This window comes from Odontesthes bonariensis, chromosome 2, assembly GCF_027942865.1.
Source record: "Odontesthes bonariensis isolate fOdoBon6 chromosome 2, fOdoBon6.hap1, whole genome shotgun sequence".
Classification (NCBI taxonomy): Eukaryota; Metazoa; Chordata; class Actinopteri; order Atheriniformes; family Atherinopsidae; genus Odontesthes; species Odontesthes bonariensis.
This window is the reverse complement of record NC_134507.1, coordinates 27,537,065-27,552,269: the sequence shown is the minus strand read 5'-3', so window position 1 is coordinate 27,552,269 and position 15,205 is coordinate 27,537,065. Positions and strand designations below refer to the sequence as shown.

At 40.3% G+C, this 15,205-nt stretch overlaps 1 protein-coding gene across 2 annotated transcripts in view; it reads left to right on the top strand.

Annotated features, from left to right (window-relative positions):
- nrg3a (neuregulin 3a) overlaps positions 1–13,716 on the top strand; it is a 555,008-nt gene extending 541,292 nt beyond the window's left edge. Inside the window, exons 8-9 of one of the 2 annotated variants that reach the window (XM_075480968.1) lie at positions 1,080–1,241; positions 12,008–13,716. In XM_075480968.1, coding sequence (XP_075337083.1) covers positions 1,080–1,241; positions 12,008–12,683 — 838 coding nt within the window. In that variant the 3' untranslated portion in view covers positions 12,684–13,716. Of the gene's footprint in view, positions 1–1,076; positions 1,242–12,007 lie in introns of both variants that reach the window. The other variant, XM_075480960.1, reaches the window with a different exon arrangement.
- The last annotated feature ends 1,489 nt before the right edge of the window (positions 13,717–15,205 follow it).

Here is a 15,205-nt window from a genome sequence, read left to right as displayed (position 1 = left end):
GAAGTATGTAGCATGTAGTATGCGGTTTCGAACATAGCCCAGGTGTTTATTTGAGAGATGCAACAGAAATATTGGACCCTCCAGAAAGAAGAGTGGGTTGGACGAGCCCAGCGACGGTGACGACACCAGCAGAGATGACTTACTCTCTGTTATCTACTGTATAACAGATGGAAGTCTGTCAGACTACACTGTATATAGAAAAATGACTTGAGATTTTTCAGCCTTTTAGGAATGTAATCTATGGTTTTGCCTCAGTATGGTTGTTAGTATATAAAGACAATGGCTCTAAAAGTTAACCTTTTGTTCATCCAATGGGAAACTGGCAAATTATATGCAAAAGCTTTTTTTTTTTTTACCTGCTCTTTTCATCACAGCGAATGGTATTCACTTGGCAGCCTGTCAACACACTCATATCTTTCTAACCATCACTGCTAAGCAACTACTAAAGCAGTTGGAGGTGAATCGCCCTTTTTCCCAGACAAAAGCAGAAATACAGCCTGACAGCCCTCAAAACACACCTCCCTAACCTTCTGACTAAACTCCTGCAAGACTTCTCTCTCCTCATTTAGCTGTCTCTCTGCGAAGAGCGTTGTTGATGCTGCCAGTCTGCGCCACAAATCACATCCTTAGCGGACGATCTGGGTTTGTTTGTTTGCCATCACGCTGTCTCATACAAAGATTTGGACACTATTGTCAGAGCAGCTGAGAGTGCTGGGAAACCAAGCCTAGAAAAAAAATGGCTGAGATTAATTCTGTGTTTTGGAAAAATATCTTCTTTGTAAGCAGAAATGAAAAACTGTCAGTCGTCTTATGAGCCTGACTCTAAGAAGGCAAATCTATCCTTCAAAACCGCTGATTTAAATATGAATGGGGCTCCAAAGTGGGGTTTTTGTGCAAAAAATTAAACCTAAACTCCAAATATGATGGCAGCGTGAAGAGGGTATTTGTTACTTTAGTGACATAAGTCACACAGATACTGGTTCTGAGTGAAACTTTTTCTTGAAATAGAAAACTAACTGACAAGCAGTCATTTCAAAGTGGCCCGATTAGTTGATTTTCCTTTCTTTGTTTCCCAGAAGTGGGTCCATGTCTCACAGCCCTGACCAGAAAGCTCCTCGCAGGACCCCACCTGTACCCAGAGGAAGGCTGAACCTGATAGGAGGGTCCAAGTACTCAGGCCCCGCTTACCAGCACCTTCAGGAAGTAGACTCGTCCGAGAAGGAGGCAGAAGCACAAAAAGGGTGAGAAATCAGCTCGAATTGGTCTCTGAATGTGTGTTTACAATGGAAAAAATCTAAATCTTACCAAATATATTTTTCTTTCTCAAAGAGTATCTCATTACACTTGATATAAGACACAATTGCCTAACAAGTACCATTTCAGCAAGCTATAGGGACTTGTTTCAATACAATACATCTTGAATATCTTGTTAAGTGAAATAGTTTTGAAAACAAATTGTTTTGAGTCATATTTCACATGAAACAAGCTTTTTTTTCATTTAAAGAGGTTTTTAAACTAATTTCAAGATCACTTTTAACTCAAAAGTCCTAAATATCACATCTTATTTCAAGAAATCTTGACAAGCCGATTGTCACTAGTTCCATTGGCAGATTGTTTTGCTTATTTCAATCAAAATATAATTTCATTTGTTGTTTTTTTACTTATTTTTTTCCAGTGTACGTTGATTTAATAGCATTATTGAGTACTACGGGCCACCTCGGCTTGTTTTAACACCCTTTTCTTTGCGTGTACTGAGGGTATTTTAAGGTTTCATCCACTCCTCCCTCTCAGTCTGTCTGATTCTCCTCTTTGCTGCGTCCTCCAAGTGCTGAGTCATTCCAATAAAAAACCACTAAATGAAAGATGCAGACGTGCCACAGACAAAAGCTTTGGATTTCATTTCAAGAATGGATCATTTCAAAGCCAATACTTTGGTTTATGTTTTTTCTTTAAAGAAAAAGATACTGCTTTTTGTTTTTCCTACAGTAACCCCCCCACCACCACCCCCGCCCATTCCTTTGTTTTCCGATGTGCTGAGCAAAGATAAAAACAAGGTCATTTTATGTTGTTGTCTGCAGTACTGCAGACTGCACATCTGCATGTTTCCTCTGACTTACTGTTACACCGGTGCTAATTCCTGATTATTGGCTTTTTAATGTGATGGCTTAAGAGGAAGACCAACAATTAAATCATAGCGCTGCATGCATGGCAGCCAGGGCAAATGAAAAGGATGAGTGTGAAATGATTTCAGTGTGAAAAACGCTGTGCTTTGACCCATTTTTTTTGGTGGATCATGAATCAGTGCTTTAACCACCTGCACTGTCAAGCTTCACTTCAGGCATCCAGGTCCCAGCAGTCCCAGCTCTGCATTAAGCTGCACATGACCTACATTCATGCTTAAAAAAAGAGCAAAAACATAGGACTAAACACTATTAAACATATATGAGCATGTTTCTGCTACACTCAGTGCAGGCATGCAAAATGTTTTGATGTTCTAAATGTTTTCCACTTGTGAATAATCTTTCTCTGTGCAGAACGATGGACTCCAGATAGTTTGGAAATGGCCTTATAACTAGGGCTGGGCTTGTTAACTCGTTATTATCGCGTTAACTCGTTAATTATTTACCGCCGATAAATATTTTATCGCGCATTAACGCAGGTTTTATTCATTTAAATAAAATTGTTTTTATTAAAAATAAATACATTTGGGGGGCTTTTGTGCCTTTAATGGATAGGAAAGTTTAGAGAGACAGGAAGTAGGGGGCAGAGAGAGGGGGAACAACACGCAGCACATACGGGACTCGAACCAGGGCCAGCTGCAGCGAGGACTATAGCCTCTTGTACATGGAGCGCCTGCTCAACCCACTACGCCACAAACCACCCGTTTTATTATTTATTTTATTATTGTAAAAGTCTGTTGCTCACAGGCTTTTATTTTGTAAAAGTCTGCTGCTGTCTGCTGTGAAACCGGAAAAGAAAGTAATCGGCGGATCCACCAAACATGGAGAAGGGTACGGAACTTTTACTTGGCCATTTTCATTTTAAAGTTCTTCCAGACAGCGGAGTCGACAGAACCAAAGTCATCTGTAAACACAGCCAAGTTGAATTGTCTTCTCAGCGTAGTAGTTCCAGTCTAAAATATCACTTAAAGGCAAAACACACAACTGATAGCAGCAAGTCATTCAAGGAAACAGACAGTGGAGCGAGGCTTCTACATAAAAACTACAGAAAGATGCTGATGTTAAAAGTGTGTTTGCACAACAAATGTTATGGCACTTTCATTCATATGGCAGCACATTTAAAATAAAACTAAATGCTAAAAGCTATACACTACTTTTGGATTCATTTTTGGATTTTGCGTACAAATGCGATTAATTGTGATTAATCAGGGAAATCATGCGATTAATTAGATTAAACATTTAATTGTTGCCCAGCCCTACTTATAACCCAACACAACTGTTTCTCTGAGATCACTGCTGATGTCTTTCCTCCTTGGCATCGTGTTAACACACAGCTGAATGCTGCAGAGCAGCAAACTGACTAAACTTCTGCTTTTACAGATGTGGTCAGACTTGCTTTTGATCATTTAATCAGGTGCATTTGTCAGGGTGGATTTTTCACACTTAGATTTTGTTGAATAGATCTCGTTCTTGTTCATCTGAGGTTATATTTAGTGAACTGTGAGACCTGCTAAGGACTAGAGGAACCTTAGAATTGAAGGTGGACCCAAACAATTTCCAATTTGGGTTTTATAATAGACGGTGATCTTAAATGAGATTGCCAGGTTGGAGCAGTGGTCGAGTCCTGTTTCTATCATCTCAGGCAGCTGGCAAAGATTAAGCAAATTCTTTTAAGACAAGATTTTGAAACAGTAATTCATGCCTTCATTACAATTCGGCTCGGTTACTGTAACGTTCTTTACTTTGGAGTTGGCCGGTGCCTTAGTCACCCTTAGATTTAGATGACATTTTTATGTTTTAAGAACAAACGATTGCAGAAAAAAAAAAAGGCAAAATAGACTATATAATGAAAATTTGTTTAAGATGATTAAACTGTCTGCATAAACATAACAGATAAATGACATAAATAATAGAAATAAATAAAGAAATAAAAGAAGAAAGAAGGGGGGGGGTATTTTGTCACAAAAAAGTCCATAAATGGTTGCCATTTACTGTCAAATTTGCTCAAGTTTGTTCTACTTGAATATCAAATTTTATATTTTGCATGTTTATTGATTTTCGTCTGTACAGCACTTTGTCGCAGCTACTGTTGTTTTAAAGTGCTTCATAAATAAAGAAGTAGTAGTAGTATGCCGTCACCATGTAACGTGGTGTTAAAGTCGTCCTTCTCGAGTATTTGATACAAGCACCGTGAAACCAAACTTGCTCATCCGGCCAATTCAAACTTCTTCTGATTGATCCAAGTTGTTTCCCGTTAAAACAAAGTGTCCTCTTGTCTCTCAAAGGGACCATTTGTTTGACTCCCCGCAGTGCCAGCCAGTCAAACTGTCTCCCTTTCATCTGGAGTGTCACTTAGGTGTTCTTTAATTGGTCCACGTGTCCTCCGGTTATGTAAAAGTCCTTTGCAGTGGAAATGTAGCTCTGCTTGGGGCTTTTTTCTTTACTTTTACCCCCGTTAGTAGAGCATCTATGCACTCCACTGCACACCATTAAAACTCCCCATCATACAGACACGCACTCATGCACAGATGCTGCAACAGTAAACAAACTGAGCAGATAAATACACGAGGAAAATCCCCATATTAGTCATTCAGGCATTCACACACATGCATTAAGACCACTCACACACCTGCTCCCTCATTCACTCTAATAAGTAAGATTTCACACAACAGCAGATGGACAGTCACATGACACCACCCATGTAACATAGTGTTATAGCCTGGGTTGCCATGGAGACATTTGACCATGACTGCACGGAGACTGAGAGGGATGCAGAGACAGAAATAGCAGAGAGAGAGTTTCAAAATATAGAAACATTAAAAAAAAAACACACACAGCAGCAGAGAAGTAAAATTATTTAAAAGAGGAGTGTGCAGATAGCATATGACAGTTAGAAAAGGCTGAAAAAGAAGGGATGCCGGTTCCTTTGAGAAAGCCAGTGTTATCTAACAAAATGGCTGACAGGGAGACCGAATGTCCTGTGTTTGTTGCTACAATTTTAAGATAAAACTGTCTCTGAAATGGCTGATGGAGAGCTTGGGTGAATTTACAGATTCTGAGTGTAATATTTTCTACATCAGTGAGACTCACTATTTTTTTCACAAGAGCCACATTGGCAGAGCAAAATCAAGGGAAGAGCCACTTTTACAACAACATACTAAGTCCCTTGGTAGAAATATGTAGAAATATGCATTTCTACATATAAAACATCCCACAAAAAAAAGAAACAACACAGCCAATACATGTTCAATTCAGACCACATACCTTAAAGCTGCAGTCTGCAGGATTTGTTGTTGTCATACGTAAAGTTCTAATTTTTGGCATTTTAAGAGTTTACATGATCTATCAGAACGCTTGAAGTTGAAAACGGTGACCTCCGTAGTCGCAAAATGCAAGAAATGCTTATTTTTTAACCGAAAAATAAAAAGTTATTCAACTTCCTGTCCCGCCCCATCAAAACACATGAGAACTCGTGCACGTCTACGTGCACGCCAGATGCGCCTACACGACTCCTCATTAATCAACTCACCTGTCATTTGCGATCATGGAAGACACAGTAAGTAGACTAGCCCGTAATGAAGTTCAATAGTCTAGATAAATAAGCGTGGGGACGAGCCTACCTTGTATCGCGCGTGCACAATCGGTGATTGACAGGCAGCAGAGCCCAGCTCGTAACCTGATTGGTTACCTTTTACCGGTCCGGTCTGCAATTTTGTAAACAAACCTGCTGGCTTTGGAGGGACCTAGCGGGACATATAGGGGACCTAGAGAACTCCTTTTTTTTGTATTGGGGTATTTAATGTACTACTTTCAGAATCCCCGGACAGGTCCAGGCATTATGCTTGAAAAAGAGTTGCAGACTGCAGCTTTAATACTGGGATGAGCGGAAGCTGGCGTGCATGTCCTTGACTTTCTTCATGTTGTATTTGTAGTTTGTTGTTGTAATCATAGTGAGACATTCAGGATGAGCATGGATTTTGTGCTGGTTTTTGCCCTTTTTTAATTAAAAACCGATCCATTGTGCCTGCATCTCGCACTGGCTAAAGGAGCTAGCGTGCACTGCGGTCAAGTGTGAGGTGGTTTAAGCGGGCTGCGTTGCCAGGTTTAACAGAGCCCCCTTTAGGAAACACCATTAAGCCTTAAATAATACTTAAAACCAAAAAAACGCAAACTTAATAAAAACACTTAATACTGTTCAGTATTCGCTGTGTGTTATTTGAAAAAATGTATTGTTATTGTTACCATATTGTTATAAGCTACTGTGCGAGTGTGAGCCCCCAATTAAAGCTTGAGGAGCCGCGCAATGAGTATCTCTGATCTACATCACACACACAGCCTTCAGCTGGACAAACGCAACCTCGTAAACAGGCACGTAAACACCTGCATACATGTTCTGTACATGTGTTGCTTGTCTCGTACGTATGTCAGTGTCACTGGGTCATTTCATCCCATTACACTGGAAAAACTGCCCCTCCAAAAATAAGTAAGAAAAACAACAGATACGAGACGTTTTTGCTGGAAATAAGCAAAAAAATCTGCCAATGGAACTAGTGAAAATCAGCTTGTGAAGATTTCTTGAAATAAGATGTGATATTTAGGACTTTAAAAGTGATCTTGAAATTAGCTTGAAAACATCTTCAAATGTCAAAAAAAGCTTGTTTCATATGAAATCCGACTCAAAACCATTTGTTTTCAAGACTTTTTCATTTAACAAGATATTCCAGATGTAATGTCTTCAAACAAGTCCCTATATCTGGCTGAAATAGTACTTGTTAGGCAGTTGTGTCTTATATTAAGTGTAATGAGCTATTGTGACTAGAAATGAGACAAATATACTTGGTAAGACTTTGATTTTTTCCAGTCTACACCAGGATTCTACTTGGAATCTATCAACAAACAGATGGGATATGTTCAGAAATGATCTTTAAGGCGGTGGATTAATAAAAAATGCTTGTTACCACTTGTTCCTGTAATGAGCTCCCATTAAAATGAAAACGCCTGGTCACTTATCTCACCTTCACTTGCACACACTCTCCATGTGATACCCCTCCGGCTGCTCCCGCATGGCTCTGGGGTCTATATTTGAACTGCGCTTCATAGATTTTTGCAATCTGATTATGTTTCAGCACATCAAAAGAGAGATTTGTCTGTGAATATTATCTGGGGAATTAGTAGCCTCGCATCATCCTCTCTTATCACTTGCAGGATCCTCTCTGTGGGCCTTGCTAAATCTCAGCTGTGGTTTTCAGAGAGGTTTTCATGTCTCGGGAAAAACACTGCAGAGATAAAACAAGGGAGTGATTTCCTTTGAGTCTTAAAAAGCACCCTCTCCACCCAGCTCTATTTTTAAAGCCTTGATGGAGAGACTATAAATGTGTGTGATGATGGTGTAACAAGTGACACCGAGTTGCTTTTTTGACATGGCTGAGAAACCTATCCTTCGAAGAGGATTATGAATTATTACACACAATTAACGAGGCTCTGCTCCAGATTATCGGTGGATTTCGACACTGATAAGACTGAGGGGAACGCTCGGTGTTAGAAAAAGATTAAGTGAGGGATCTGTGGAGCCGGATCGAGACCCAGATACAGAATGCAGACCAGAAGTTTGCCTTCGGGGGGCTTTTCAGGCAGAAAAAGGTTTTAGGAAGTCAGTTGAAATGGTCAAAAGCAGATCTTTGTGTCCTGTGTGAAACCAAAAGTCATTGCATTTAATGCCCTTATTTATTCAGCTATCTCAAGATGACAGAGCTGGTTTTGTCATGACAATGGGTTCATTTGTGTTGTTATCTCTTTGTTTGTCAACAATAGGAAAATATTGTTTGCTGTTATATCGGCTGTAAACAAACGTACACATTTATGGTTTAACTTCATTTTCAGTCATAAATCCTCTCAAGGGGTCATAACAGCAGTCTTTGAAGCTGAAATAATGTTTAATCAAACGATCCAGACACTGAGTAACTATAATTATCCTGTGATCTCAAAACAATGATTTTTATTTTATTTTTTTTTCGTGATAATGGGTTCATTTATCTAGGCCCTGAGGACCAGGATTGGGAAACACTGCGTATGATTAATGCTCAAGAGGATCAAAGCGTCGCTGTGATGCTTAGCAACAGCAGTGAGCAAGTTTCTGGCAACAGTGAAAGCTTATATGACGTACCTGTACCAACGAGTGTTGGATGCATGAAAGTCCTCTTTTGAATAATGTAATTTAAGTTTAACACAAAACTATTTATTTGCACACAGTACAGCCCAGTGTGTAGTCTGATAGGCACCATTCAAAGTTCTGAATCAGCTATGTTATGACAAAGCATTTGATTGAAAGCTAAGTTCATATTAAACAAGTACAGAAACCAACTGGGGGTATATTTTTCATTTTGTATCCTGGAGTGTAGAAAACACTACATGCACAATTCTAAAGCCTGGAAGAGGTGTTTCTGTGACAGTCAACACCAAATAAACAGGCTATTAACAATGGAGAGTAGGGCAGTTGTGACCCAAAAAAAATCATGTTTTATAGGGTTTGTCTATTTTTGGAGGAAGAAACCAATGCACACCAGAAGTTTCGAGGTGCAGGTAGCGGGTACTTGTTCACTTCGAAGGGGAAGATACCGCACACTCTTGTCCATCATGCTGAATTTTATTTCACAAACAACGTTTCGGCCAGTGTGGCCTTTCTCAAGTTTTTACACAAGTTTTTACACAAGCAAAGTGAAGACACCCCTTATAAATTGTCCTCTAGTTTGTGATTGGCTGACAACAATCAGTTAATTAGTCCCATGACACCTGCCAATCAAGGTGGAGTCTCGTCACACATTAATCAATCACATTATGTTTACATTGGCAAATAGTGTCAAAAGGACAGGTAACAGATTTAGACAATTTATAAGTATTGAAAGAAAAACATAAACATACACCAGCCCCTGTGAGTGCAAAAGATCCAAATACCAAGTGGTCTATATACAATATAGTCCCATGATGGGAAGACTAAATTAATGCAATACTTGCAATGTTTAAATCAGGCCACTAGGGGCCGTCATGAAAAGCATTGTATCACCCTGTCAACCTATCAAAAGAGTCCAGACCTGCAGAGTTTTCTCTAACTAGAATGAGTCTAGTTAGAGAAAACATTTCAGTTCAAATTCCACATTTAAACCAAAAGGAATTAATGTCCTAAGGGAATGAATATAATAATTTTCTCTCTGAGATAGTAGACGTTCAAGGTTACCACCCCGTCTAGGTAGAGATACCTTTTCAATGTCTATATGTTTTAGCGCAGAAACCGAATGACCAGCTTCCACAAAATGTGCTGCAACTGGATAGTTAAGGTTTTTACAGCGAATAGTGCTGCGATGCTCCGCAATGCGTACTTTTAACTCCCTACTGGTTTTACCGACTTTCCACATGGGCACGTAATCACGTTATAGGGTTTGTCACCTTCTGTTTCTTATATAAAATATCTCTCTTTGTACGCTTGTATTAGTTTTGCTCCCTGCTTTGGTTTTAGCCTCACCTGTGTGCAGTTAGCGGATTATTCTACACCTGTAGCTATTTGGGTTAATCATCACCTTCCTACAGTGGATGTCTTCCCTGTTCTGGGTGTATTCTGATAATTAGTTCCCTGCAGAGGGTAATGATTCATGTTATACAAGATTAAAAACTGTAGGGAACAGAAACACTCAGTTCTGAGGGAATCATGAACTGGGCAACGGTCCATCACTTCCCATTAAGCTGCAGCAAAATTAGCCACTGGCCACTGCAGCTCACTTAGGTTATAAAAAATGTTTGCTGATCAGTTTAAGTGTATTGTCGTTGTAACTGATGTCATCATAATGTAATTCAAGAGGATAAATTACCTCAAAGTAACTTTGCAATTTGCAAAAAACTATGACAAATCTCTAATTAGCCTATTAGCAAGCTAAGCTAACAATAAATAGCTAACAGTCTTTAGCTAGCTTTTGCTTTAGCTTTTGGTGATAACATTACAACAATAACAGATGTTTCAGATGATTGGATGTCCAGTGTAGTTCACACAGAGGGTGTGTTGTCTGCGTTGATGAAGTTATAGTGTTCTGTGTGGAGGAATCTTCCTTAGAAGCCATTCCCTGAGCACAGAGTAGGGATGAGGAAGAGATGCTTGTTTTCTGGAGTCTTTGCACACTTTCAGTCAGTATGTTGGTCCACTTTGCATTCAGTCAAGTTGGAATATTTTTAGGGCTGGGCAACGATTAAAATGTTTAATCTAATTAATCACATGATTTCCCTGATTAATCACAATTAATCGCATTTGTACATAAAATCCAAAAATGAATTCAAAAGTAGTGTATATCTTTTAGCATTTAGTTTTATTTTAAATGTGCTGCCATATGAATGAAAGTGCCATAACATTTGTTGTGCAAACACACTTTTAACATCAAGATCTTTCTGTAGTTTTTATGTAGAAGCCACGCTCCACTGTCTGTTTCCTTGAATGACTTGCTGCTATCAGTTGTGTGTTTTGCCTTTAAGTGATATTTTAGACTGGAACTACTACGCTGAGAAGACAATTCAACTTGGCTGTGTTTACAGATGACTTTGGTTCTGTCGACTCCGCCGTCTGGAAGAACTTTCAAATGAAAATGGCCGAGTAAAAGTTCCGTATACCCTTCTCCATGTTTGGTGGATCCGCCAATTACTTTCTTTTACAAAATAAAAGCCTGTAAGCAACAGACTTTTACAAAATAATTTTTTTTTAAAATAAAAATAAAAACTGTGTTAATGCGCGATAAAATATTTATCGGCGTTAATTAATTAACGAGTTAACGCGATGATAACGAGTTAACTCACCTGGCCCTAAATATTTTAGATCTTGGACTTTTCTTTACACGAGTTTTGCTGGACCCTCCCTTATGTCTGCAACACTTTGACCTCTGCTTTTGAAATCCCCATCACTGTAATATTTAGACATCTGGTTCCTCACTCATTGCTCGTTAAGTCTTACTTTTACCAATTATCAGGGTGCCATTCTGTCATCGTTTTGCTTCCTACATGTGAATGTGATTAGAAATTATGTCAAAGCAACGGTGGCAAAACGAACACTTCAGGCTGAGCATAAGCTGAAAGTGAAAGCGACAAACAGCACAGAAGCAACAAGGTGAACACAATGAACGCGTTGCAGCCAGGCAGCGTAGCGCAGGAGATCCGGCTGTGAAGGGGAAAGAACATGCGAGGAACAAAGAGATGGATGCACTCAGAGGCATGACGGAGAGTACAATGCAATAGATTCTAAACGTTTGCCTTTTTGATCTTAAATCAGCACCGTTACACCATCTCTGAGAAGAGTCTCAATAAGTTATCTTGACTTGTTTTACTCTGCGCTTTATAAAAGAAAAGAATAAAATAGAATCAGAAATGAGCACACGCGATGAATTGCTCAGAGTTCCCACACTCTTAACATGCTTTGACTTATTAAAATCAATAAAATAGACGTCTCCGTTTCCTCCTTTCTTATATAAGGGAGTTGCGATTTTTTGAGGTTTTTTTGTGGGTATTTAAAGTCGGCTATAAAGAGAAGAAAGACAGAAGTCGGACTCATCCCCCCCCCCTCCGCATCCTTGGTTAGCCTGTGAGATGACACAGGGCGGAGAACTGTGCCTCTGTGCATTCTGCCAGAGTTCCAGCGTGGGCGTTTGAAAAGACGATCGAGCTGAAAACACACACCAGACACAATGACTTTTTTTTTTTTTTTTTCCGAGTGAAGCGTGGAAGTTTTTCTTCAGTTGAATAACCTTTTCAACTTCTCTCCTCTCCCTGCCTCTTGTCTTGTTTGTCTCCATCTCCTCCAGTGTTCAGATGCAGGTGGAGAACCAGCGCAACGACTCCAGCGAAGATGCCTTTGTACATATGCAAACTCCTGTTTCCATGGAGACTAAGTTGGCGTTGCCTTGGCGTGGCCGTGCGGAGGTGGGCTCAGGCCTTTGCCTTCCACCTGAGCACAACGAACCCGTTCCCACCACCCGCAGCCTGAGGAGACCTGACCGCCGTCAAAGCCACTCCCCTCCTCCCCCGTTCCGCTCCTGCTCCATCCCCATCATCCCCTCCGTCCAGTGTCACCTTGACGACGAGGTGTCATGTATGCAAACCAGTGTCACCCCGGCACCCACAGCGTTGTCAGTCACCTGTGAAGTCACACCCTGCAAGGCAGAGAGAAGGGAGAAGGCCGTCAGGCTGTTTTCGTCCTCCTGCTCGTCCGCCGTTGGACAGCAGCAGGACGAGGTGGCGCTGCTGCTGGAGGAGGCGCAGGAGCAGCTCAGGGCGCTGGCGCTGGCTCACAGGAAGCAGGAGGAGGGTGGGATTACCAGCAATGGATCCACAGCTGCACAGGTGGAGGCCAGAGAAACTGTTTGCTTCCTGAACCTCACCGGAGGAGGCGCTGGGGGGCTTAGCTGTAACGGACCCACGCAGACCCAGCTACTCAGCCCCAGCCTATCGCACAGAGACTTGGGACCAACCGGCCAATGAAATGACAAACATTTAGGACACTCAATTTTGGTTTGACACTCTATGACGGACCAGTGGTGTTCTGTAAATGTGGATTGAAAAAAAAAAAAGGAAATTATTAAAAAGGATATGCATACTGTTATGGATAAAAGCATACAAACACTTCTCCAGTGACCACCTTTTCACAGACTGACAGTATGGAAAAAAAAAAACATTTACATGCATTTATTAACAAAACAAGAGAAACACTTCTACTTAGACAAAAAGAAACCAAATAGTCTGTCAAATCAATGGTGTTTTTAACTGTAAAAAGAATATATAAATATATATATATATAAATATATATGGATATAAATATATGGAATTTAAAAAGTGACCAAGTGCAAAGGTGAAGAACACAAGAATGATGTTACTCTTTTCTTTTATTCTTCCCTGTTTTGTATTAACTGTCACATTTTGGTTCTGGCTCAGTCGTAACGGAGGAACTTCATCAGCATCCCGCTGCACGTCCACGAGCCATGAATCGAATTCTGCGAGGCCACACAGAGTCGAAAAATGGCCGTTGAATAGGAGCCGCCACAACAATTTCACCCCCCTTGCCTTTTGAAAACTCTTACCCAGCCAAGAATTACAGTGCAGCCCTCTGTGCTAATCAACAACCCTTTGAGGATTTACAGCACAAGACAAAACTCCCCAGCTGTGTGTGTGCGTGTGTTTGTGTCCATGATGGGAAGCGGAAAGAAGAAGAAAAACAAGGACTCCTGCAGACAGTCGGCTTTGTGAGGGCGCATTGTTGTCAACACAGACGCTGACTCCACTTTGGTCAGTGTTTGAAACCAAAAGATTAATTCTGTTTTTGTTACAAATGATATTTTCACACAAATGCACACAGACACTCACCTGTGCATTATTACTTTATGGGCTGGATGTTTGGATGAATGGACCACAGGACAAAAAGAAATGGACAGAAGGGGGCATCACAGGAGCTGATCTGCTGTTTTTTTTTTTTTAGTTTGTTTTCCATTTTTAGTTATTAAAGAACAATGCTGCTTTCTGGGGTTGTTGGGCGTGTGTGGGGGTGGGGGGGTTGGGTCAACCACATGGTTTTGGTATTGAAACAAGAAATAAATGTCTCTATGTTGTATCCTAATGTATGAATTGGAAGCTTTTGAATCTCTTGTTTGAAGTAACAGCCAAATGTTCCTGGTGTCTGAAAACTTAAAAAGCAAAAAAAAAAAAAGGTTGCAATTCTGGTGAAGATTTTTCAGAATAACACACGTTTTGGTTGATTGCTTGAAAAATAAGTGGGAAACCCTGTCAGCAGCCTGTCCACACCTGCATGCTGAGTCACATCAGTCTGGCTCGCACTAACAGTAACTCATACTTTGGCCTTTTCACACACAACCTCTGCACTGGCCTGAAGAAACCCTTCTTTTAGGTGTTGGTACCCTGCTTCATCATGTTTCATAACAGAAAAACACAAATATTCCATAAAACTTCAAGTTCAAATCACAAATGTTTTACATTCGGAAAAAAATATGTCTGTTTAAAAAGGCTTTTACCTTTTATTCTGTTTCTTTCCAGATGTTTGGTGTTATTTATGGAATGTAAAGGACATAAATGAGGGGAATGATGCCTTACTACGATAGAATTTTACCCTTAATTGGCTTACAGTAGTTGTATTGAAGAGGAACACGAGAATGGAAGGAAAGGTGGACGAGGAACTTGTTCTTCAAGCTGAAAAATGCAACAAAAAAAAGCAAATCCAGCCTGTCTGATAATAAAAAAAGAAAAAGCTTGAATTTACTACAAGCTGAATGTGGCTCCACTCCATCATCTCACTTTGATTTGTCCCTAGTGTTCCTTCCATTGCATTAAACAGGTCGATCAGCCCAAAAGCATGTAATAAACCCTCAGGTCAACAGGAAATCATGTCAGCATCATGTTTTTTCTCTCACACAATCATCTTTTTTGTCCAGGTAGTCTCAGTGCTTACAGCTAACCAAACCACTGGAGGAAATGATGCAAAACATCTACAAACTCCAATCAAAAGAAAGTCAAGGAAAGACTTGTTTAGTAATTTGCATTTAGTCAAGTTTGTGTGACCAACGCAATCTCGTTTCAAGATGTAAAATCTACACTGGTCCACATAAGGAAACGCTCCAGTTGCCCGATAAAGGCTCAAAATGTCTACACGTAGCACATTTTCCAGACTTGTTTCCCAGCTTTTACCACGACTTGTGGTGACATGAAAACGATGACTTCCAACACTGTTGACTTTTCATGGGTTTTTAATCGCTCGTTCGACTCCTGTCTGGCACAATTTCCACTCTCCTGCCACTTTTCTACTTTGCAAAAATTTGCAAATGGTTAGAGGTCGGACATGGAAGTGTTTGTTTTTGTAATACTCCCGTCTGCCACAAGAGGGAGTCTAACTGACCCACTGCCCTTGAATGACTTCTGGCTGATTTTTAAGTGTACAATCAAAGGTCTGGAGCCAGGAAACCACGATCTGAATAAAAGAAAAAAAAAAAGGATTGGTG